Genomic DNA, 20,782 nt, shown 5'->3' with positions numbered 1-20,782 from the left:
TCTAAACCAAGTGCTTAGGCTGACTTTGCTGGGCCTCCATGGCCTCATTGCCGCCTTCCCATCCAGCAGCCTGGCCCCCCTTGCCTGTGACTCTGCTCAGACGCTATTTACAGAGGCAGCTCTTTACCTCTCAGCTTCTTTGCTGATTCACCTAGATTGTCTTCTATATTCTTGCTTGCCGCAAGAAGAAATGGTGCCCTGTTCTGTTCACAGTGAATCCTTCTTCAGCTTGTTCCCAGACATACTCTTTGCATTTCTTAACTAGAGCAAGTGGACACTGGGTCTGCTTGTGTATTGCTCACCCCCTGGTATCCTGCCGTCTGTCAGGGAGCCGTGATGTCGACCCTCCAGCTCATGTCTTTCTCCTCTGGAATGAATTTGGTGTGGATGGGAGTAGGCTCTTGCCACATCTCAGGGCACACGCTACCTACCTTGCCTGGGGAGGTGAGCGGGAAATGAGTTTTCACCTCCATTGCTCTGAAATGGAAAGCAACCCAAATGTGCAAATGAAATATGCAGTAGTTGGAGCATGGAGAAGTCCTTGCTGCAGCAACAGGACAGAGTTATTAAAAACGGGAATTGTGGAGTCAGTTTGCTGCTGGTCGGGGGAGGTTACTCAGCAGTGATACGCAGTCAACAGTAGGGAATTGTGTCCCTTTCAAGGTGCCCACAGAATACAGTCTTGTTTGTAGAGTGTGTTGTGAAATTGGTTGGTTGTTGTTAACAACAACAACCCCATCCTCGGATGGAGCCTTCCTTTACCCAACATTAGTTCAGAAACAGACTGGAAATATGGGTGTGCGTGGGACTCCTGAGGTTCTGCAGGGACTGCTCCGAGATATGAACACTAAGATGTGCACAGTTCTGTCCTCAAGAGTGATAATTTATTCATTCTTCACCCCTGCCATTTTTAATTTTAGTGCAGAAAATTACTAATAAATGCCGTGTGGCTTCCTAGAACAGGGTGTGCTTACTGCCCGGTTGAGAGCATCCTCGCTCGGAGTTCTCAATCTGCGCTGGCCCAGGTTGGGTGAGGAGGAGGGAGGCTGAGTGCAGGGGCGGAAGGGCCCCGTGTTCTGTTTGGAAGATGCTAGGATTGGGGCTCCTAATAGAATATTTTGCAAGTAAACATGGGGCAAGCTAGAAGGAATTTTAAGGTTTGAAAAGACTTCACCACCGATTTAGGTCTTTTGCATTTTTAGAGGAAAATATTAAAGTTAGGATAAATAGACCCTGTACATATTAGGACCTCATTTTGGGGAATAAATATGCTTTGCCAACATGACTTCCAAGCGTTTAACCATATTTGCAAAGGGCGAATCTATTGGTTTCCCCACATACTTAATTTTATGGTTCTTCAGTCTGAAGAGTGACTGATTTAATATGTGCTTCCACTGCATTTTGACCCTGTGCTAGCATGAGCCAGGGTTGTAGAGTGTTGTATAGTGGATGTGCCCGGGCAAGGAGTTTTGTGTAAATCCACTGATTTCCAGATGCTTGAGTTTCAGTTTTGTAGAAGGACAAAATTGCATTATTAATTTAATATTCAGTGTGGTGAAAGTAAATGGAAGCTGGGCAAGAAAGTACACACTTGTAGTCCCAGCAACTTGGCAAATTAAGTCTCTAAGATCACTTGAGCTCAAATCAAGGCCAACATGAGCAACAGCAGAATCCTGTGTTGAAAAATATAGAAATATACCACACATATGCTTACATGTACACGTGCACATTCACACTCGCATACACGCACTTTCCAACTGCCAAGTTCAGCACATCGCATATAACAGCCAGATACTAAATGATTGATAATATAAAATCAATACCTATTTTCTCTGCTACATGACATTTCACAGAAGAAAACTAATTGGGATGTTTTTCTGAAGCAAAAGTTAACAGAGCTACACATATATCTAATTTTCTACAGGATAAATGCCATACCTATAGCATGTTGCAGAAGTGCATAAAATATGAGTGGCCAAGCACTGCTTCTCATAATTGGTTCCTTCTCTCCAGGAACTTGAAACTTGAATTGATCAAAATAGATATCCTAGAATTCATTTTAAGACCCAAAGTGCTACTCTGCGTACTTTCTTTCCCTTTTGGCTCTCGAAACAAATATTTATGGGCAGGAAAGTTTTCAGTTCCAGAGATATAGAGAAGAACAAAAACAGCCACACCTCCTTCTTCCTAGAGGCTTGAGCTCTCCTTCAAAATAAGAAAAGAAAACAAGTGTGATGGCTTATCTGCCTGCTGCCCAGACCTGCAGATGCTAAGGCAGAAGCTCGCTAAGGTCACAGGTTCCAGGCTGGCCTGGAAAACATAGCAAGGCCCTACCTCAAAAAAAAAGAAAAAAAAGAAAAAAAGAAGTGAACTGGCTAATTGCCACAAGTGTAATTTCTGTGGAAAGGAGAAGACACTGCAGGGAGAAGCAGAGGAGGCAGAAGGCCTTTGGGATTCTGTTAGGAAGAACCTATCTCCAGGCCTCAGGCAGTGCACTAATTCTCTGCCTTTATTAAAATTTGCAATTCATGGGAAGTTGTTATTGTCTGATATTATGTGCTCTTTTATGATAAATTTTGAAAGGTTTCCTGCATACTTATGTAATCGAAAAATAGTTCTTAGAGCTATGATTTACTTCTGGTGAAATGACAATGTATGACAATCGGAAATCTGATTAAAGTGAGAAATTACACACAATCTTTTAAAGAACACAGCTGCTGGAGAAAATGAGAGATCTATATTTGCCTTTGAGTCCGATGCCGCCGCAGTGTTTCCTTAGGAAAGCACGTAATTGCACTGCAGCAAAATGCTTGTGTGAAAACAGGGAAGTTAAATAATCTAACCAGAGCGTCTACTTTCTCTGTTTGGCAACATCTCACTGAGATGTGGAAATGGCCACACACCAGAAGCTTCTTGGTGGAGGCCTCCGCTCCCTCCCTCCCTCCCTCCCTCTCTCCTTTCCTCCCTTCCTTTTCCCATCATCTTCTTCTTCTCTCCTCCTCCTCCTCCTCCTCTTTTTTCTTCTCCTCTTCCTCTTCTTATTCTTGGTCCTTCTCCTTTCCCCTCCTCTTAGTGTTTCTTCCTCCTCCCCCTCTCTCCCTTCTCATCTTCCTCTTCCTCCAGTTTTTTTCTCCTTTTTCTCAGGAACAAAGCTTGAATTCACACAAAGGCCTTATACTTGCTCATCTTTATTGCTCATGGCTGACATTCTGTCACTTGAGCCATACCACCTGCCAAGTTTTTTGCTGGCTAATTGGAGATGAGAGTCTCTCAGACTTTTCTTCCTGGGCTGGGTCCTTCACATCTCAGTCTCTTGGGTTGCTAGGCTTATAGGCATGAATCATCATTTCCCAGCTATTGATAATAATTCTGTTAATCGTATTGATGATTTCAGAATTCTACTACTTTGGTACTATACTTTTGGTCAGTTGCTCCCCAAAACAGTTAATGTAAAGGTGAACACAAGTGTTTTTTTGTTTCTGTGTGATAGTATCTTTTCCTTTATTATCCCAATTTAAATTAGCTTCTTGGTTAATGACAAATAGTTTTTATCTACTAGACCAGAGGAAGGGTTCTACCTTTATCCTAGTGGACAGTGCTTTTCTATTACAGGAAAGGTAAGAAAGTGCCTTTGTAAATGAATGGACTTCTACAGAAACCATCCTTGCACAACTCGCGTTGTTGTTTTTATTGGCCCATCAGGTTGATTTACTGGTCTGACACATTTGGCCACTAGCCACCACCAGGTCTGACCTGTTACCATCTGTACCTTCTTCAGAACATTGCAAGCAAGACAAATGTTAGGCACTTCTCAGGTTGTTCCAGTAGAGTTTCCAAGGATGTGCTGTGTATGATAAAGGAATAATACTGTAGGGAGATTTTAAAGTGTGAAAGGTAGCCCACAAAGAATATTTACATTCATCCCACCACCTGTAACCCATATTCCTCCATGCTAACACTGCTAATATTTTATTGCTAATTTTTCCTTCCTTCCTTCCTTCCTTCCTTCCTTCCTTCCTTCCTTCCTTCCTTCCTTCCTTCCTTCCTTCCTTCCTTCCTTCCTCCCTCCCTCCCTCCCTCCCTCCCTCCCTCCCTCCCTCCCTCCCTCCCTCGCTATCTTCCTCCCTCCCTCCCTTCTTTCTTTTCTCCCCCTTCTTCCTCCCTTCCCTCCCTCCTTCCCTCCTTCAGTTCTCCTCCCTCCTTTCTTTCCTCTTTCTTTCTCTCTCTTCCTTTCTTCCTTTCTTTCTTTCTTTCTTTCTTTCTTTCTTTCTTTCTTTCTTTCTTTCTTTCTTTCTTTCTTTCTCTCTCTCTCTTTCTCCTTTCCTTCTTTTCTTCTTCCTCTCTCTCTTCCCCTCCCTTCCCTCTCCCAAGGCTTGTGCCTGCCTTCCTCTCCTCTCCCCTCCCCTCATTCCTATTCTCCCTTTCCTTATAGTCAGGTCCTTTTGGTTTTTTTTCTCACATTGCTTGCTCACTTGCTCAGCCGGTGCTCTACTGCTCGAGCTATGCTTCCAAGCCAGCTTTTTGCTGCATGTTTTGTAGACAGAGTCTTTCATAGCTTTCTCTCATATTCTCCTCACTGGCTCACATGTAAGTGAGACTGGGAAATTCTTCTCTCGTGTTTCACTTAACTCCACTAAGGATCATGTGTGCTGTTTCCTGTTCTAAAATTTTAAATAATCCTTTTAATTCTCAATTTTTTGTTAAATATTAAAAAAGGATAGAATATTTATCTCCTCAGAATGGTGTGTTTGTGTGTGCACACGTTTTTATTTCATCTACCCCTACACTAATGTCACTTTACCATCTTATGCTTACTGAGATGCAGACTGCAGTCACCAGCTTCTCTTCTTGCCCTGCGTCTTCTGCAGAACATCATTCACCAGGAGATAACGCATGGGCATAAGCTGCAAACTTAAAAGAATAGCTAATTCTGTTTGCGAGATTTTTATTGTTTAAAATGACATGCAGGGACTGGGAATATGGCCTAGTAGTAGAGTGCTTGCCTCATATACATGAAGCCTTTGATTCCTCAGCACCACATATATAGAAAAAGCCAGAAGTAGTGTTAGAGTGCTAGCCTTGAGAAAAAAGAAGCCAGGAACAGTGCTCAGGCTCCGAGTTCAAGCCCCAGGACTGGCAAAAAAAAATCTAAAATGACATGTAGTGAATTTCAGTGATCAAGTATTCATCCAGACAACTTGGAAAGCAGAAAAACAATGCAGGGGGCACGTTGGGAGGAAATTATTTATCTAAAGGTGAATGGAGAGAGAGAAATTATTTATCTAAAGGTGAATGGCGAGAGAAGGGGTGTGTGAATGATGACTTCATTGTCTGTATACATGTCTTCAAATGGAAAACTGAGGGCATTTGGTGAGATTGGAAGAGATGGGGGAGAATGATAGAAGGTATGATACTGACCAAGTTACATTGTATTCACCAACTGACACATTGAATTAAAACCCCTTTGTATAACTACTTAAGGATAATATGATTTTTTCTTTAAAAATTGTTAAGATTTTAACTGACAAAATTTTTAGTCTCATTTTAATCCATTGAATATTTACCAAAAAAAAAGGATCATTTTGTTTCTTTAGCCATTTTCCCTCATTTAGTGGCATATCATTAACATAACCTTTCTTTGCCATTCGGCAACCTTCCACAATGTAATCTTCCTGCCTATTATTAAAATGACATTTAATTAATTCCCCTTGGTAGCCCTTTAGTTGTTTGCAGTGTTTCATTATTAGGCAGACTTAGAGAAGAAATCTTGCGTTTTGTCCTGTGGCAAGTCAGCTGTGATTTCATTAAGACAAATCCTGGAGGGAGAATTTCTTATTCCAACTGTGGAAAAATTCTGAGGCTTTTGACAAATACTGCCCTATTGCCTCTGACAGGTTGTACCCACTGACATTCACACCAAAAAGAAGCATGGAAGTGTTGAGGCTAGTTACCTTAAAATTAAGCAAATCACTGTCCACAGTGCATGGCTGAGCCCACCATCCTCGAGGGCATGCTGTTAACTGCCCACCTGCACCCTCTCCCCAAGTAGGGAAAGGCGAGTGGGAAGTAGGGAGGTGATTTGGCTGTTTGCACACAGTGCGGCATAAGTCTCTTGAGCGAGGCTAGGTCCTCTGATCACCCACCTCATTAGCCTGCTCCTTGAGTTTACCTTCCATTAAATGTTACTACTCTTCCATCCTTCATTGCTTTATATAAATCACTGGGGTTTTTTTTTTTTTCTTCCAGCACCTTCCACAGCAACACAGGAAGCCTGGTCCTGGGAGCAGTACCTGAAAGAACAAAAAGCCACAGCTGCACCTGTGGAGCTGTTTTCCAAGGTCAGCCACTGAAAGTCTTATGAGTTTTGCAAGGAATCAATACTTGGGAAATTTAATTAAAACATTTACATTTGCCTCGATGGCACTTGACGGCCAGTTGACCCATTTGAATTGGTAGACAGTGGGCAGCACAGGTGGTCAGTCTTAGTTTCAAAGTGTGCACTGGAGCCTGGGGTTGTAGCCCCTGTGCTGCTGCTTACTAGCTCTCTCATGTCAACAAGTCTTTCATCCCTCCTGGTGCCACGTTTGGGGTTTTTTGTTTGTTTGTTTGTTTTTTGTTTCGTCTGTGAGGTAGAGAGTGTCCCTTCCCTGCCTCTCTGGATTCTGGGAGGACTAAATAATGTATGCATATAGGACAAAGGATGTGATCTGTATACACTAAACATGTGCCTTGCCTGGTATCATTTATTTATACATGTCCTCCCAAGGGTCACGTTGGGCTGTTTTGAGGAGCTGCGTGGTAGGGTGTGTCAGATGAGATAGTGGAGGAGAAATGCTTCACGAATTACATCCTATACGACTAGAAGGATGTACAGTGCAGCTAGTGACTGTGTCTGCCGGCCTCTGAGTCTTGTGATGCTAGGTATCAGCCTTAACCAAGGTTTTTATTACGTTTGCTGCTCTAATGCTCCTTGGTGTGTTCTCAGTGTTTCATGAGAAATTTATACAAACAACAATTGCATTGAATTTGATGCACTGTGTGGAATTTTGATCTATAGTGAGAAGCTAAAACTTTTTATTTGCTGAATGAAGGACAGGCGTAAAGTTCCTGTGGAGGTGGAGGGTGGGAGACCTCAGAGGGCTGATGACAGGACATGATCGTGCATGGTTCCTTGACAAATAACACAACTGTAAAGGTGCTTGAACGGGGATATTTACCAGTTCTACAGTGATGGAGAAATGTTAAATCAACAAACCACCGTCCACCACCACCAAAGCAGGTGCTCACTGGCCGTGGAAGGTTTGTGGGGCGGGCTTCCTAGTGACCCAAAGCTGGAAGGAGACCTCCTCCGAGCCTGGGTGAGGAGGGCAGTCAGAGCCCACTGGCTCGGCCTGGGTTTCCCGTCGTCTGCGCTTGCTCAAGATGCCGTTATTCCATCTCGACACTTAAGTTTTATGGAAAAAGAAAACTAACATGGTTTAGAACTGGCAGCTTCAGTGCAGTAGCGAAGGCAGGTTCCTGTCAGCCTTCCAGGGAGGAGGATTGGATTGAATTTAGGCTCACACTGACATCATGTGCTCGACCTCCAATGCTCATTTTGCCCTGCAAATACTGTAATCATGCCATTCAGGCCTGCCACTGTGATGAAACTCTTCACCCTTAAACACTGACGTGTGGACAACGATGCTTAAAACCGTTTGCATATCTACAGTGGAAAACCATTCCAAAGACACGAATGTAAAACTTGAAGATACAGTCTTCATAATGACACTCAAGTTTTAGATGACTTATCAAAGCCATTTACCCTACACACTCCTAATCCCATCATATATATATATATATATATACATTGTCCATGATAGATACATTTTCTACTGAGAAAATGTGTGTATATTTCTTTAAGGAAAGTAAGTCATATTTTATTTGCACACAAGCATTTTTGCCTATTATAGATCTATTTTAAGTTTCTTTTTGTATATAACCAAAGAAAGTGTTTCCTATTTTACAATTTATTTTACCATCTGGGATAGTGAGTACACAAGTGTCTAAACACCTTCTGCTGACAGAGAAAATTTTAAAAACATTTTTGCTTCATTACTGGTGAGATATGACTACTATCTTGAATTGAACTTTTAAATACTGCTTTTTCCTTTTGTACAAGGGTTGGTATTAAGTGTGTTTCTCTCTTACACCTCCGGCTAATTCTCTCATGCTGGCTCACTGTCCTGTGTAGCATTCTGGGACCTTCTTTTTACCTTGGTGCTCATCCCCTTGGGTCCATATTTGTCTGCTGAACCTGAAGTCCTCCAGTGTGGGCGCATCTCACAAGTGCATCCTTCCTGTCACTGGTGGGGATGAGAGCTGGGGCCTGCGCCGGACCTGCAGGAGGAGCTGAGAGACCTTGGATCTGGCCAGGAGCAGCCCGCGGGCCTCGCACCAGCCACAGCCCTTGCTTGTTTGTGAATTGGGAGCTCAACCACTCTACTGCCACATGGCTGTGTTGGCTGACAGCAAGACCAGCACTCCGCTCCCCCTTGGCCCAGGTGTGCTGCTGAGCCCGGGGTGCTCAGCCCCCTGAGCAGCCAGCTGGGGATTGCTGGGAAGAAGGGTGGAATTCAGACTTAGATCCCAGCAAAGTGGGGGATACGTCGACATTTTTGAAATCATTTTGCATTTTTGAACAAGAAATCACGATGAGAAAAGTTAAAACCCTTTTGGCCTTCTGGATAGATATTTTACAGTTTAATCAAAGAGGTCTAACTTGCAATCTATGTAGTTAAGTTCTGTGGCTAGCTCCTATCGCTGCTGTAGTGAATGTCCACACGTGTCGTAACTGGACAGTACAGATGTCTTCTGGTGTGATTGGGGAAGTGGGGAGTGTGAATGGGCTCTGTGGGCGCTGTCCTTCCTCTGCAGGCTCTTGTAGGGCACCTTTTTGCTTACTTCTCCTCACTCTCATTTCTGCTCACTTGTCCCTTGTCCCTTGTTCCCCTCTGGGCCTCTCTTGGATAAGGACTTTGGGGTGAGATTGGGCTCATTAGATAACTCAGGAGAGTGTCCTCATCTCAGAATTCTTTGCTCCACCTGCTCTGCAGGGCTTCGCCTGCTACCCAAGCCCAATGTGTGGGGCAACTTCAAAGGCACCATTCTTGTGCCCAGTACAGGCCCCATCCCCTTTTGGTGGCTGAGGCAGGCCGGGCCCCTGGGCCTAGGGATTCTCAGGAGTCAGTTCCCTCAAGATTATTCTACTGTGCCAGTGCAGCCTCAGCTCAAGCTGCTGTTTTGTCCTGCTCCCTCCCTCCCCCCACCCCAGTGCCCCTGCACGTCCACTACCTGTGTGCACTGACCAGGCCCGTGTCTGCATTCCTCATGGTTGCCGGCAGGCTGGTCCCCCAGCTCCTCATCAATGCCATTCTTCTGCTGCAAGTGTAGTCTTACCTCCTCCTCCTCCTCATGTGTGGTTTATGTGCTTTTACTCCACCATTTCCATTCCAGGTGCTTCATGAGTGTGAGTGTGAGTGTGTGTATGCACACGTGTGTGTCTGTTCTTACACTAGTTACCTCGTCTGTTTTCCCCACCCCCGCCAAGTTCCTCTCCCACACCTTTGCCCTTGTGGTAGTCTGTCCAGCTCCCTGGTACCTTAAGTGCTTTCAAGGGCGGTACCCTCCCCTGCATGGCCCATCCCATAAGCTGTCGCTAAATCTTTTCTATACTGGGGACTCTAGTCTTATTAATTCATCTGTCCACAGTCCTTCCAGATGTTTCCCTCTCCTCTTCTCCCAGAACCAGTTTTGTTTCAAAGGTTTCCATTTTCTCCCCCTGCTTTGCACTTCTCCTGGCCATCCTCCGTGTGGTGTCTATGTCCTTCGGGTTAACCATCCTGTCACTGAGATCCTTGTCCCCCTGGTCCCCCAAGACCCCCTCCTATACCTGCTGCACAGGCCCTGGCTTCCTGGGTCAGATTTGCCTCAGGTCCCACACACTCAGGTGCCTTGAAAGTTGGTGGCACGGCACATCCAGAGCCCTCATTGGCTGGGTGTCATCTTTGTTGTAAGCCTGACTCTCTCTTCCTTGGAAGCCATCCCCAGTCTCACAGGACTCTTTCCTGCCTCCCATTAGAAGCCATTACTTCTTAATGGACCTTAGGCTTTTTCCTGAAAAATGTCACTTTGCTCTGACCTCTCCCACACTGTCCTAGGAAAGGCACCTCACCACTGTTATCAGTGATGTTATCACTGATGTTTGCTCGAGATTCTTTCCCTCCCCACCTGGCTGGACCTTTCCCTCCACTGCTCCCCTCACCCCCCAGCTGCCAGTGAGCTGCTTCCTTGCTTCTCTTCCCTCCGCTTCCCTCAGGCTATACATTTCTCAGTAGGCCCCAGCTGTAATAATAACAAACTCTTCCCTGGACTCTATATTTTCCTCTCTAACTCATGTTCTTAGCCCAGGCCAGCTTTTTGACATGTAAGAGCCCCCTTTCTCTTTCTTTGACTTTCCTAACCTTTCTTTTCCCTTTCCTATCTTGCACCTCGTCCTGCCTCTTATCCCACCATTGCTTGAACCTGTGTGTGGAAGTGACTACAGGGGTGCACCTCGGATGCCGGCAGGCCTCATCTCTGCCCCCGCTCCAGGAGTCATCCACCCTGGCTCTCTGGTCTTGTTCACTCCTAATTGCTTCTCCTTCTGCTCTCCTCATCTTTGCTTTCTTCTGAGCTCTGGCCTCAGCCTCCTCCACTGGGCTGACAAGGCTCCAGTTTCCTCAGTTTCCACCCGAAGGCCATGCAATGTGGTTCCCACTTCCCTCTAGGGCTTCAGGCCTGGTGCGGTGTCCTGGTGCCCACCGTTCTCCTTCTCAGTGTGCAGACAGCAATCAGTCGCATGGCCTCCTAGGCTGCCCTCTCTGTCTCTGTGAAAGGCTGGCTTGGCTCCCGCCGCTTCTCTGAGCTCAGTACATGCAAGTTGGTCCACTGGGTTTAAGTCTACCCCGTAATTATTCTGGTATTGTTCTCAGTCTCTACCTCTACTGCTTAATTTAGTACAAAGCCCTGGATATTTTTTAAAACATAGATTTTAGCTAAAGTTTCTTACCAGGTCTCTCTGTTTCCCTGGGTTGGCCTTACCTGCATAGTAGCACTGGAGTGGCCTTTTTGATCTGTTTCTTCTCCATGTCACCTGTGTATTTAACATCTTTGGTAGCTTTTTAAGCTTTTCTGTTTGACTGCTTATAGGTGTATTTTATCTCTTGGTGAATTTATAATCTCCCTAGAGATTGACTGGCTTTCTTTCTTTCCTCTTTGTCTAATTTCTCTTGGCTGTGTAGCTCCTGGTGGGCGGGGGGGTGGGCATCTATTATCTCTGCATGCCTTGAGAAGCATTCCTGTTTTCTCTTCTTACAGGATGCAACTTTCTGACCCTTCCTGTTAAATTGAAAATAGTAAGTGATCACCTACTGTTTTAGGGACTTTTGGATGACTCCTATCTATTAAAATGTCCAGTGTAATGATTATGTTTGATATATGGTTCACTTCACTAAGTAACAAGCACTTCTTACAGTTACCCATTCTGTCATAGCCCTTTGCCCTTCCAAAAGGCCTTTTATCTTCTCCTGATGGCCCCATGCGGTCTGATCTGCCCCTTCATTCACAATACCAGCCTGGCCCTGTCTCCCTGGACTCAATTGCCAAATCAGGCCTTGCCTGTTTGGCCACTGTCACATTCTGCTCTTTGTTCTGACCTGGCCTGCCCGTGGAGGGGGCTCCAGCATCTGGCCTTGACCCTCGACCCTCAGGACAAGTACCTGGCCGAGAAGCTTCCATCATTCACTCCATTCAGCCTCATACTGCTGCCCACTAAGTCTTCCTCACCCCATTTAATCTGTCTTCTTCTCTCCTAGCCTTCATCCCTGAACACAGGAGGACTTTCTTAAGGTGAGGACTGACCTAATTCTTTACCTGACCAAGGCATAAGTACACAAATTGTAATGCCCACCTCCTCCTCTGCCTCCTTCAGTGCCATCTTTATCTTGGATGCTACACACGCCACTTTTCTGTGTGGCAGTTTGCCCCTCCCATTAAAGTGTAATATACTCTGTTGTGATTTTGGAAAGAAGTCCCTAGTGACTTTATAAGGAAACTCTAGCCTTCTCTGGGACGAAAGGGTTGAATTTATCTGCAGAGAGGTCAGGAGGAACCAGAGCAACATCCTCATTCTGCCCTCTAACGGAAGATAGTCTCAGTCAAAGACATTCCTGTTTTCTCTGTTTTCAGTACTTGAAGTCTAAGCAAAAGGAAAAGCTCCTCCCTTCCTATAACTCCTCTGGAGTGCAAGTATATTTTAAAATCTCTTCTTCTCCTAAATAAAATCTGAGAAACCTGGGTATTTTGTGTTCAATAATGTCTGGGTTTGTGTTTAGCTCTACAGGTGCAGAAAGATGCACCTGTGAAAATTTCTAGTTCTAACTCCCTGTAAAACTACCGGCTACACCGCAGCCTTTCCAGATGAAGCAGTTCAATCAGATTTCAAGCCTTTGTGTTATGAGCAGGCGTCTACATTACTTGAAAAATCATTGAAAATACTATCCTCATGAAGATCTTTCTTAGAGGACACTTGAAGCCCCAATCATGATCCATGTGGTGAATGTGCAATGCTTGCTTCGTATTTATGTAAACTGCAGTAAAGTACCTCACACATGCTGACATGTCAGTTCCAAATTATAATCTCAACCCATATGTTCTTTTGATTTGCTAAAGTGTTTGTTTACCTATTTTTGTCTTCTGTATGTATTCTGTTGTCCTCTGTTTGAAGGCAACTTCATTGGTGTTTAACACTTCTCCTAGGGGAGTAAAAACATTTGTTGAAGAAATACTGTGTGTATTATATTCAGATGTTCGGCTGAGGCTTAAATCATCAGTAAGCTCACAAAGCCCATTTAAATGTTCAGTGCAGCTTGACACTGTGACATCTTTAAGCTGGATAATTGCTGAGGTTCTGAGGAGCAGAAGGGAGTCTCATTCCTATTCGTTTCTCACAATCTCCAGGGCCATAAGTTGTGGGAGAAAACTGAAGGTTCGTCTTGATCTTGTGGCTCAGATACATTCCCTATGTTCTGGATCTGCTTCTCTGAAATGCTTTAATGATTTCAAGCATCAGAGCTGCTGATCTGAAGGCTGTATCTGGCGGGAGCTGCTTCTGTTGTTTGGAGGTGGGGCTTTACAGGGCGTGGGGAGATCTAGAGCCCTTGGAGTGGTGGCTTATCTGCAGTGCCAGCTGGGAGCAGAGCAATGAGCCCAGAAATCTTCAGAAAGATGGGAATTAACAGGAGCAAAGAGCGACATTCAGAATCAAAGGTAGACAAGACCCTTCTCCTTTAGTTAAAACAAGCAAATTAGGAGGGTCAGTCCTTGTCTCCTTCCAGCTTCCACCTCTGGAACAGTTAAGTCATTTGGAAAAATAATAGATGGCTTTATTGTTTAGATACCAGACCAGAGGTTTCAAGGCTGTGAAAACTGCAAAAAGTTTCCTCTATGTAATGTTTATGATGCGCTAATGGGTTCTCTTGTTGATGATCTCAGGTTGCCTGGGCAGAAGTGGGTTCCCTTTTCTGCTCTGGTCTCTCTCTCTCTCTCTCTCTCTCTCTCTCTCTCTCTCTCTCTCTCTCTCTCTCTCTCTCGCTCTCTCTCTCTCTCCACCCTCCCTCTCTCTCCTCTCACTGATAATGTAGTCAGCAGTTATTATTCATATTAAATGTTTATTATGTGGCTAAATTTCATATTAACAGTACATTCTAGGAACATAATAACTTTTACATTTGTGACTGTAGCAGAATGATTCATAAAAAGCCATGAAGACTTGCATTAACATCATGAAGTATGCAGTTGTTGAGCCCCGAGTTCATGCCCTCTGCCTGTAGGAGGTGTCTTGGTATCATCTTGGCAGCAGTTGAAATTCTGAGTTCAGAATTAATGTATAAGAAATTGTTGGACGTAACAAGGAAGAGTCTGTAGGAATACTTGGTCAGCCACCTTGGCGGATGGCAGGTAGGCAGTTTTGTTTCACTCTGCAGGTGGTAGTTTCCCCACTAGACTTAAGAGAGAAGGCAGGGACAGCTGTGACTTTGCAAAAGGAAAAGCTGAAGTGTGCTTCACTGCTTGGCCCACAGGGCTGAGACAAGCAGCTCTGACAGCCCTGAGTTCTGCTAGTTAGTACCTCCCAAATGTAGTATACCTTTGCTGCATTCATCAATATTGTACATTCCCTTGAAGACTCTTAGGTGACTTATACTTATTTTTTAATCATAAACCTTTTAACATTAATGAAAACTATTGCTACAGTTCTTAGTGGAATTCTTTATTTTTTCCACTCCCCAGATTTATTGAGGTATAATTTGCTGAAATATAATTAACAGATAAAATTATACAGAGTTAAGGAATATAATGTGATTTTTTTGTCAAAGTGTGATACAGAGGGGTTACAGATTCATATGAAAAGCAGTGAGTACATTTCTTGTTCTACTTGTTACCTCCTCCCTCATTTCTTCTCTCCCCTCCCCGCTTCCCTCTACCCCCAAGAGTTGTACAGTTGTGTGGTTGTTTTATACCAAATGGTTTCTAAGTGTTGCTTTTTGAATGGATGGTCTTTTGGTTCTTTGTCTCTCATTTTTGGTATTCCCTCTCCCTTCCCCAGTTCTATTACCTGTATCAGACAATAGGAAGGGTATTCGGATGTAGTACAGTGGTAGTGAGGGTACAGCCACAGGAAGGGACTACAAGAGAAACAAAACTAGACAAACCACTCAGTCAAACAAACTGACAAGAAAAAAGAGAAAAAAAGTAGTACGAGTTCACATGGCATGTTGAGAATAATTACAACAGTGGTATAACCCTTGTTTCCATAACGTGGAGTTCATTTCACTTGGCATCTTCTTATGTGGTCATATGAGTGTAGTTATTGGGGTATTTTGGTCTTCTACCATGACTAGCCTATTCCTGTACCAGCTATTCCCTATGAGGGAGACCATAGAGTCCATGTTTCTTTGGGTCTGGGTCACTTCACTTAATATGATTTTTTCCAAGTGCTTCCATTTTCTTACGAATGGGGCAGTGTCATTCCTTCTGATGGAGGCATAGAATTCCATTGTGTATATGTACCACATTTTCCTGATCCACTCATCTACTGAGGGGCATCTGGGTTGGTTCCATGTTTTAACAATGACAAGTTGTGCTGCGATGAACATAGTTGTGCTGGTGGCTTTATGGTCTTGCTTGTAGTCTTTGGGTAGATGCCCAAAAGTGGGGCTGCTGGGTCGTAGGGGAGCTCTATGTTTAGCCTTCTTAGGAACCTCCACACTGCTTTCCAGAACAAGTTTGCATTCCCACCAACAATGTAGTAGAATTCTCTTTTGGCCACATCCTCTTCAGCATTTGTTATTATTAGATTTCCTGATAATAGACATTCTTACTGGGGTGAGGTGGAATCTCAAAGTTGTTTTGATTTGCATTTCTTTTATGGCCAGTGATGTAGAGCACTTTTTCATGTGACTTTTGGCCATTCTCATTTCCTCTTCAGAGAATCTGTTTTTAGGTCTTTAGCCCATTTGTTGAGAGGGCTGTTGGCTCTTTGATTGTTTGTTTTGGAGGAATTTAACTTTTTGAGTTCTGTGTATATTTTAGATATCAGGCCTTTGTCCGTTGTATGGCTGGTGAAGATCTTTTCCCAATCTGTGAGCTTTCTATTTATCTTGGAAGCTATATCTTTTGCCCTGCAGAAGGTCTGCAGTTTGATACAGTCCCACTTTTCCAACTTTTCTTTGATTTTTTTGATTTCTGGGCCTTTGTTGAGGAAGTTTCTTCCAGTGCCAAGTAGTCCTAGCATTTCTCCTATTTCTTCTTGCAGAGTTTTCAGGGTGTCTGATTTTATTTCCAGGTCTTTGATCCATTTGGAGTTGATTTTGGTGCAGGGTGATATATAGGGGTCTAGTTTTAGTTTGTTACAGGTGTTGACCCAGTTTTGCCAGCACCATTTGTTGAAGAGGGTGTCTTTGTTCCAACCTATATTTTTAGCTTCTTTGTCAAAGATTAGGTAGCCATAGGTCTATAGATTCATTTCAGGGTCTTCAGTTCTGTTCCATTGGTCCTCAGGCCTGTTCTTGTGCCAGTACCAAGCTGTTTTTATTACTATAGCTTTGTAGTACAATTTAAAGTTTGGTATTGATATTCCTCCTGCAAGGTTCTTTCTACTTAGGATTGTTTTTGCTATTTGGGTCTTTTTTTATTGTTCCATATGAATTTCTGAATTGCTTACTCTATTTCATTGAAGAATGATGTTGGGATATTGATGGGTATTGCATTGAATTTGTAGATAGCTTTTGGTAATATCGCCATTTTCACGATGTTAATCCTCCCAATACAGGAGCATGGGAAGTTTTTCCATTTCCTTAGTTCTGCCTTAATTTCCTTTTTTAGGTTTTTAAAGTTCTTCTCATAGAGTTCTTTCACTTCTTTGGTTAAGGTTATTCCTAGGTATTTTATGTTATTTGAGGCAATTGCAAAAAGTGTTGCTTTTCTGATTTCAGCCTCACTCTTCAGGTTGTTAGCGTATCTAAAAGCCATTGTTTTTTGAGGATTTATTTTATATCCTGCAACTTTGCCACAGTTTTGAATCAGCTCTAGTAGCTTGGGAGTAGGGTCTATGCGGTTCTTTAGGTAGTGGAATTCTTATATCCACTTAAATATACCATTTTATGTAACCTTAGAAGAATTCTTGAATCATTGAAAACACGAAGAATATCTCTCACCCCCACCATTAGAAACAACTTTATCAAGGTATAGCTTGAAAAAACAATTTTGTATGAGTACGTGTGTGTGTGTGTGTGTGTGTGTGTGTGTGTGTGTATAAGTTCTCAATTTCTCCATGATTCAAACAAAAGAAAATCAGAATGGTGAGGGGGGGTCTCAATTCTTGATCACAATTGAGTGGCAGTTATAAAGCTTGAGGAAGAAGGAGGAAGGTTTTATGACCCACCTCAGTTTCCCTGTGTCTTGCAGAGAGCAGGTTTTCACAATGGAAAGATCCTTTACCTGGATGACCACGGAAGCTATAGGAATGCAACAGAAAATTGGAATTCAAAAGTAGCTACAATGAAAAAAAGCAAATAGCTACAGTGGTATGAGTTCTTGAGTGTTCATAAAGTCTTGGAAGGTGTAAGAAACTATGCTCATATAATGAAAACACACATAATCACACAATGGAAAGTCTAAGGATTTCTTCCAGGCTCCAAACTTGGATGTTAATTTAAAATTCACTGCCTCTGCTCAGCCAGGCGCCAGGAGCTGCCTGTTTTACCTCCTGTACAAAATGCATCTGGCCCCTTCTCTCCACCCCAAGTTCCTTGTCACCTGCCACAGCAGTTGCACACTTCTGGACTGCTAGTATAGCTTCGTGCACATATCAAGGTTTGAATATGGGTTATAAGTTCTCTACTTACCGACTCTGCAAATGGAACTATTTGTGGAAAACTCTTCATGTTCTTCGAATGTGCAATGAAACTCTTCTACTGGATTACCAAAGCTGCCACTAATGAGATCTGTCTAAAATATAGGCACGATTCTTTTTTTTTTTTTTTTTTTGCTTGAACTTAGGGCTTGTGCACCATTTCTGAGCTTTTTTGCTCAAGGCTAGCTCTTGAAACATAGTTCCACTTATGGATTTGGGCTGGAAATAAGAATCTTATGGGCTTTCTTGCTTGGTCTGGCTTCAAACTACAATCCTCAGATCTCAGCTTTCTGAGTAGCTAGGATTATAGGTATAAGCTACCAGCCCTTGACTCATTGGATCTCTTTAGGCACAGCACTCCTAATAATTTTCTGTTGTACAATTGTGGATCTGGACAACTACAGTGTACAGTACCATGGAAGAATTTTGAGTGAAATAGAGGAAACAGTCCAAAAATTCATATAGAACAACAAAAGACCCCGGATAGCAAAAACAATCCTAAGCAGGAAGAACAGCACTGGAGGCATATCAATACCAAATTTCAAACTCTATTACAAAGCTGTAGTAATAAAAACAGCTTGCTATTGGCACAAGAACAGGCCTCAGGACCAATGGAGTAGAGCTGAAGACCCAGAAATGATCACAGACCTATGGCCACTTAAACTTAAACCCTCAAAAATCAATGGCCTTTCTATATGCTAATGACCAGAACACCGAGGCTGAAATCAGGAAAGCAACTCCTTTTGCAATAGCCTCAAAAAACATAAAATACCTTGGAATAACCTTAATGAAAGAAGTGAAAGACCTCTATGATGAGAACTTTAAAAACATGAAAAACAAAATTAAGGCAGAACTAAGGAAATGGAAAAGCCTCCCATGCTCCTGGATTAAGAGGATTAATATAATCAAAATGGCAACATTGCCAAAGGCTATCTACAAATTCAATGCAATACCCATTAATATCCCAACACAATTTTTTAATGAAATAGAGGAAGCAATCCAGAAATTTATATGGAAAAATAAAAGACCCAGAATAGCAAAAACAATCCTAAGCAGAAAGAACAGTGCTGGAGGAATTACAATACCCAACTTCAAACTGTATTATAAAGTTATAGTAATAAAAACAGCTTGGTATTGGCACCGGAACAGGCCTGAAGACCAAAGAAACAGAATTGAAGACCCAGAAATGAACCCACAGAACTATGCCTACTTAATCTTTGATAAAGGAGCTAAAAAATTGGACAGAAGAAAGACAGCCTCTGTAACAAATGGTGCTGGCAAAACTGGTTCAACACATGCAACAAACAAACTAGATCCTTATATATCACCCTGCACCAAAATCAATTTCAAATGGATCAAAGACCTCGAAATTAAAACTGATACCCTGAAAATACTAAAGGAAGGAGTAGGAGAAACACTTGGGCTCCTTGGCACAGGACAGAACTTCCTTAACAAAGACCCAGAAATGCTACAAATCAAAGAAAGGATGGACAAACGCGACTGCATCAAACTGCAGAGCTTCTGCAGGTCAAAGGACATAGCTCGCAAGATAAACAGAAAGCCCACAGATGGGGAGAAGATCTTTACAGGCCATTCAACGGACAAAGGACTCATATCTAAAATATATGCAGCACTAAAAAAAATTACATTCCTCCAAAACAAAACCGCAAAGAACCAATAGCCCCCTCAAAAAGTGAGCTAAAGACTTAAAAAGAGACTTCTCTGATGAGGAAAAGAGAATGGCCAAGAGACATATGAAAAAGTGCTCTACATCACTGGCCATAAAAGAAATGCAAATCAAAACAACATTGAGATTCCATCGCACCCCAGTAAGAATGTCCTATATCAAGAAAACTAACAATGACAAATGTTGGAGGAGATGTGGCCAAAAGGGAACCCTACTTCATTGTTGGTGGGAATGTAAACTGGTTCAGCCACTCTGGAAAGCGGTATGGAGATTCCTCAGAAGGCTAAACATAGAGCCCCTATGACCCAGCAGCCCCACTTTTGGGCGTCTACCCAAAGACCACAAACAAGAACACACTAAAGTCACCAGCACAACAATGTTCATCGTAGCACAATTTGTCATAGCTAGAATTTGAACCAACCCAGATGCCCCTCAGTAGATGAATGGATCAGGAAAATGTGGTACATATACAAAATGGAATTTTATGCCTCTATCAGAAAGAATGACATTGCCCCATTTGTAAGGAAATGGAAGGACTTGGAAAAAATTATACTAAGTGAAGTGAGCCAGACCCAAAGAAACATGGACTCTATGGTCTCTCTCATAGGGAATAATTAGCACAGGTTTAGGCTAGTCACAGCAGAGGATCACAAGAGCCCAAGAGCCCTTATGAATACATAAGATGATGCTAAATGAAATGAACTCCATGTTATAGAAACGACTGTTATATCACTGTTGTAATTACTATCAACATGCGATGTGAAACTGTAGCTTCTATTATTGATGGTCCTCTTGTATCCCCTTCCTATGGATGTACCTGCACTATCTGTGTATCTTATCTGAGTACATTGGAAATCATGTATACTGGTATTAGAACTAGTTAATAGAAAAGGAATACCAAAATCGAGAGACACAGGGTTAAAAAAAAGACAAACGACTACAAAAGCAATTCTTGCAAAACTTTTTAGTGTAAATCTACTGAACAACTCATGGGGGGAAAGGGAAAAGGGGAGTGGGGAGGAGGGAATGAGGGAGGAGGTAACAAACAGTACAAGAAATGTATCCAATGCCTAAAGTATTAAACTGTAACCGCTCTGTATATCAGTTTGACAATAAAAAAAAAGAACAAATCCTCAAAGTAACAACTCTCCCCCCCTAATAAATGGGCTAAAGACTTAAAAAAAAAGATATCTCTGAGAAGGAAATGAGAATGGCCAAGAGGCACATGAAAAAATGCTCAGCATCTCTGGCCATAAAAGAAATGCAAATCAAAACAACATTGAGATTCCACCTCACCCCAATAAGAATGTACATTATCAAGAAAACTAATAACAACAGATGCTGGTGGGGATGTGGCCAGAAGGGAACCCATCTATACTGTTGTTCAACCACTCTGGAAAGCAGTGTGGAGGTTCCTCCAAAGGCTAAACATAGAACTCCCCTCTGACCCAGCAACCCTACTTTTGGGCATTTACCCAAAGGATTACAAGAAAGACCACACTAAACCTACCAGAACAATTGTTTTCATCGCAGTACAATTTACTATCACTACAATATGGAACCAACCCAGATACCCCTCAGTAGATGAATGGATCAAAAAAAAA

General features: G+C 42.8%; 1 protein-coding gene across 1 annotated transcript in view; it reads left to right on the top strand.

Moving 5' to 3' along the window:
• The window catches only part of L3mbtl4 (L3MBTL histone methyl-lysine binding protein 4), a 293,901-nt gene that overhangs the window by 37,637 nt on the left and 235,482 nt on the right, over window positions 1-20,782 (top strand). Inside the window, exon 4 of the mRNA XM_048363591.1 lies at window positions 6,247-6,338. Within this exon, the coding sequence (XP_048219548.1) occupies window positions 6,247-6,338 (92 nt within the window). The remainder of the gene's footprint in view (window positions 1-6,246; window positions 6,339-20,782) is intronic.

Source organism: Perognathus longimembris, chromosome 15 (genome assembly GCF_023159225.1).
Source record: "Perognathus longimembris pacificus isolate PPM17 chromosome 15, ASM2315922v1, whole genome shotgun sequence".
Classification (NCBI taxonomy): domain Eukaryota; kingdom Metazoa; phylum Chordata; class Mammalia; order Rodentia; family Heteromyidae; genus Perognathus; species Perognathus longimembris.
This window is presented reverse-complemented; position numbering and strand designations above follow the sequence as displayed.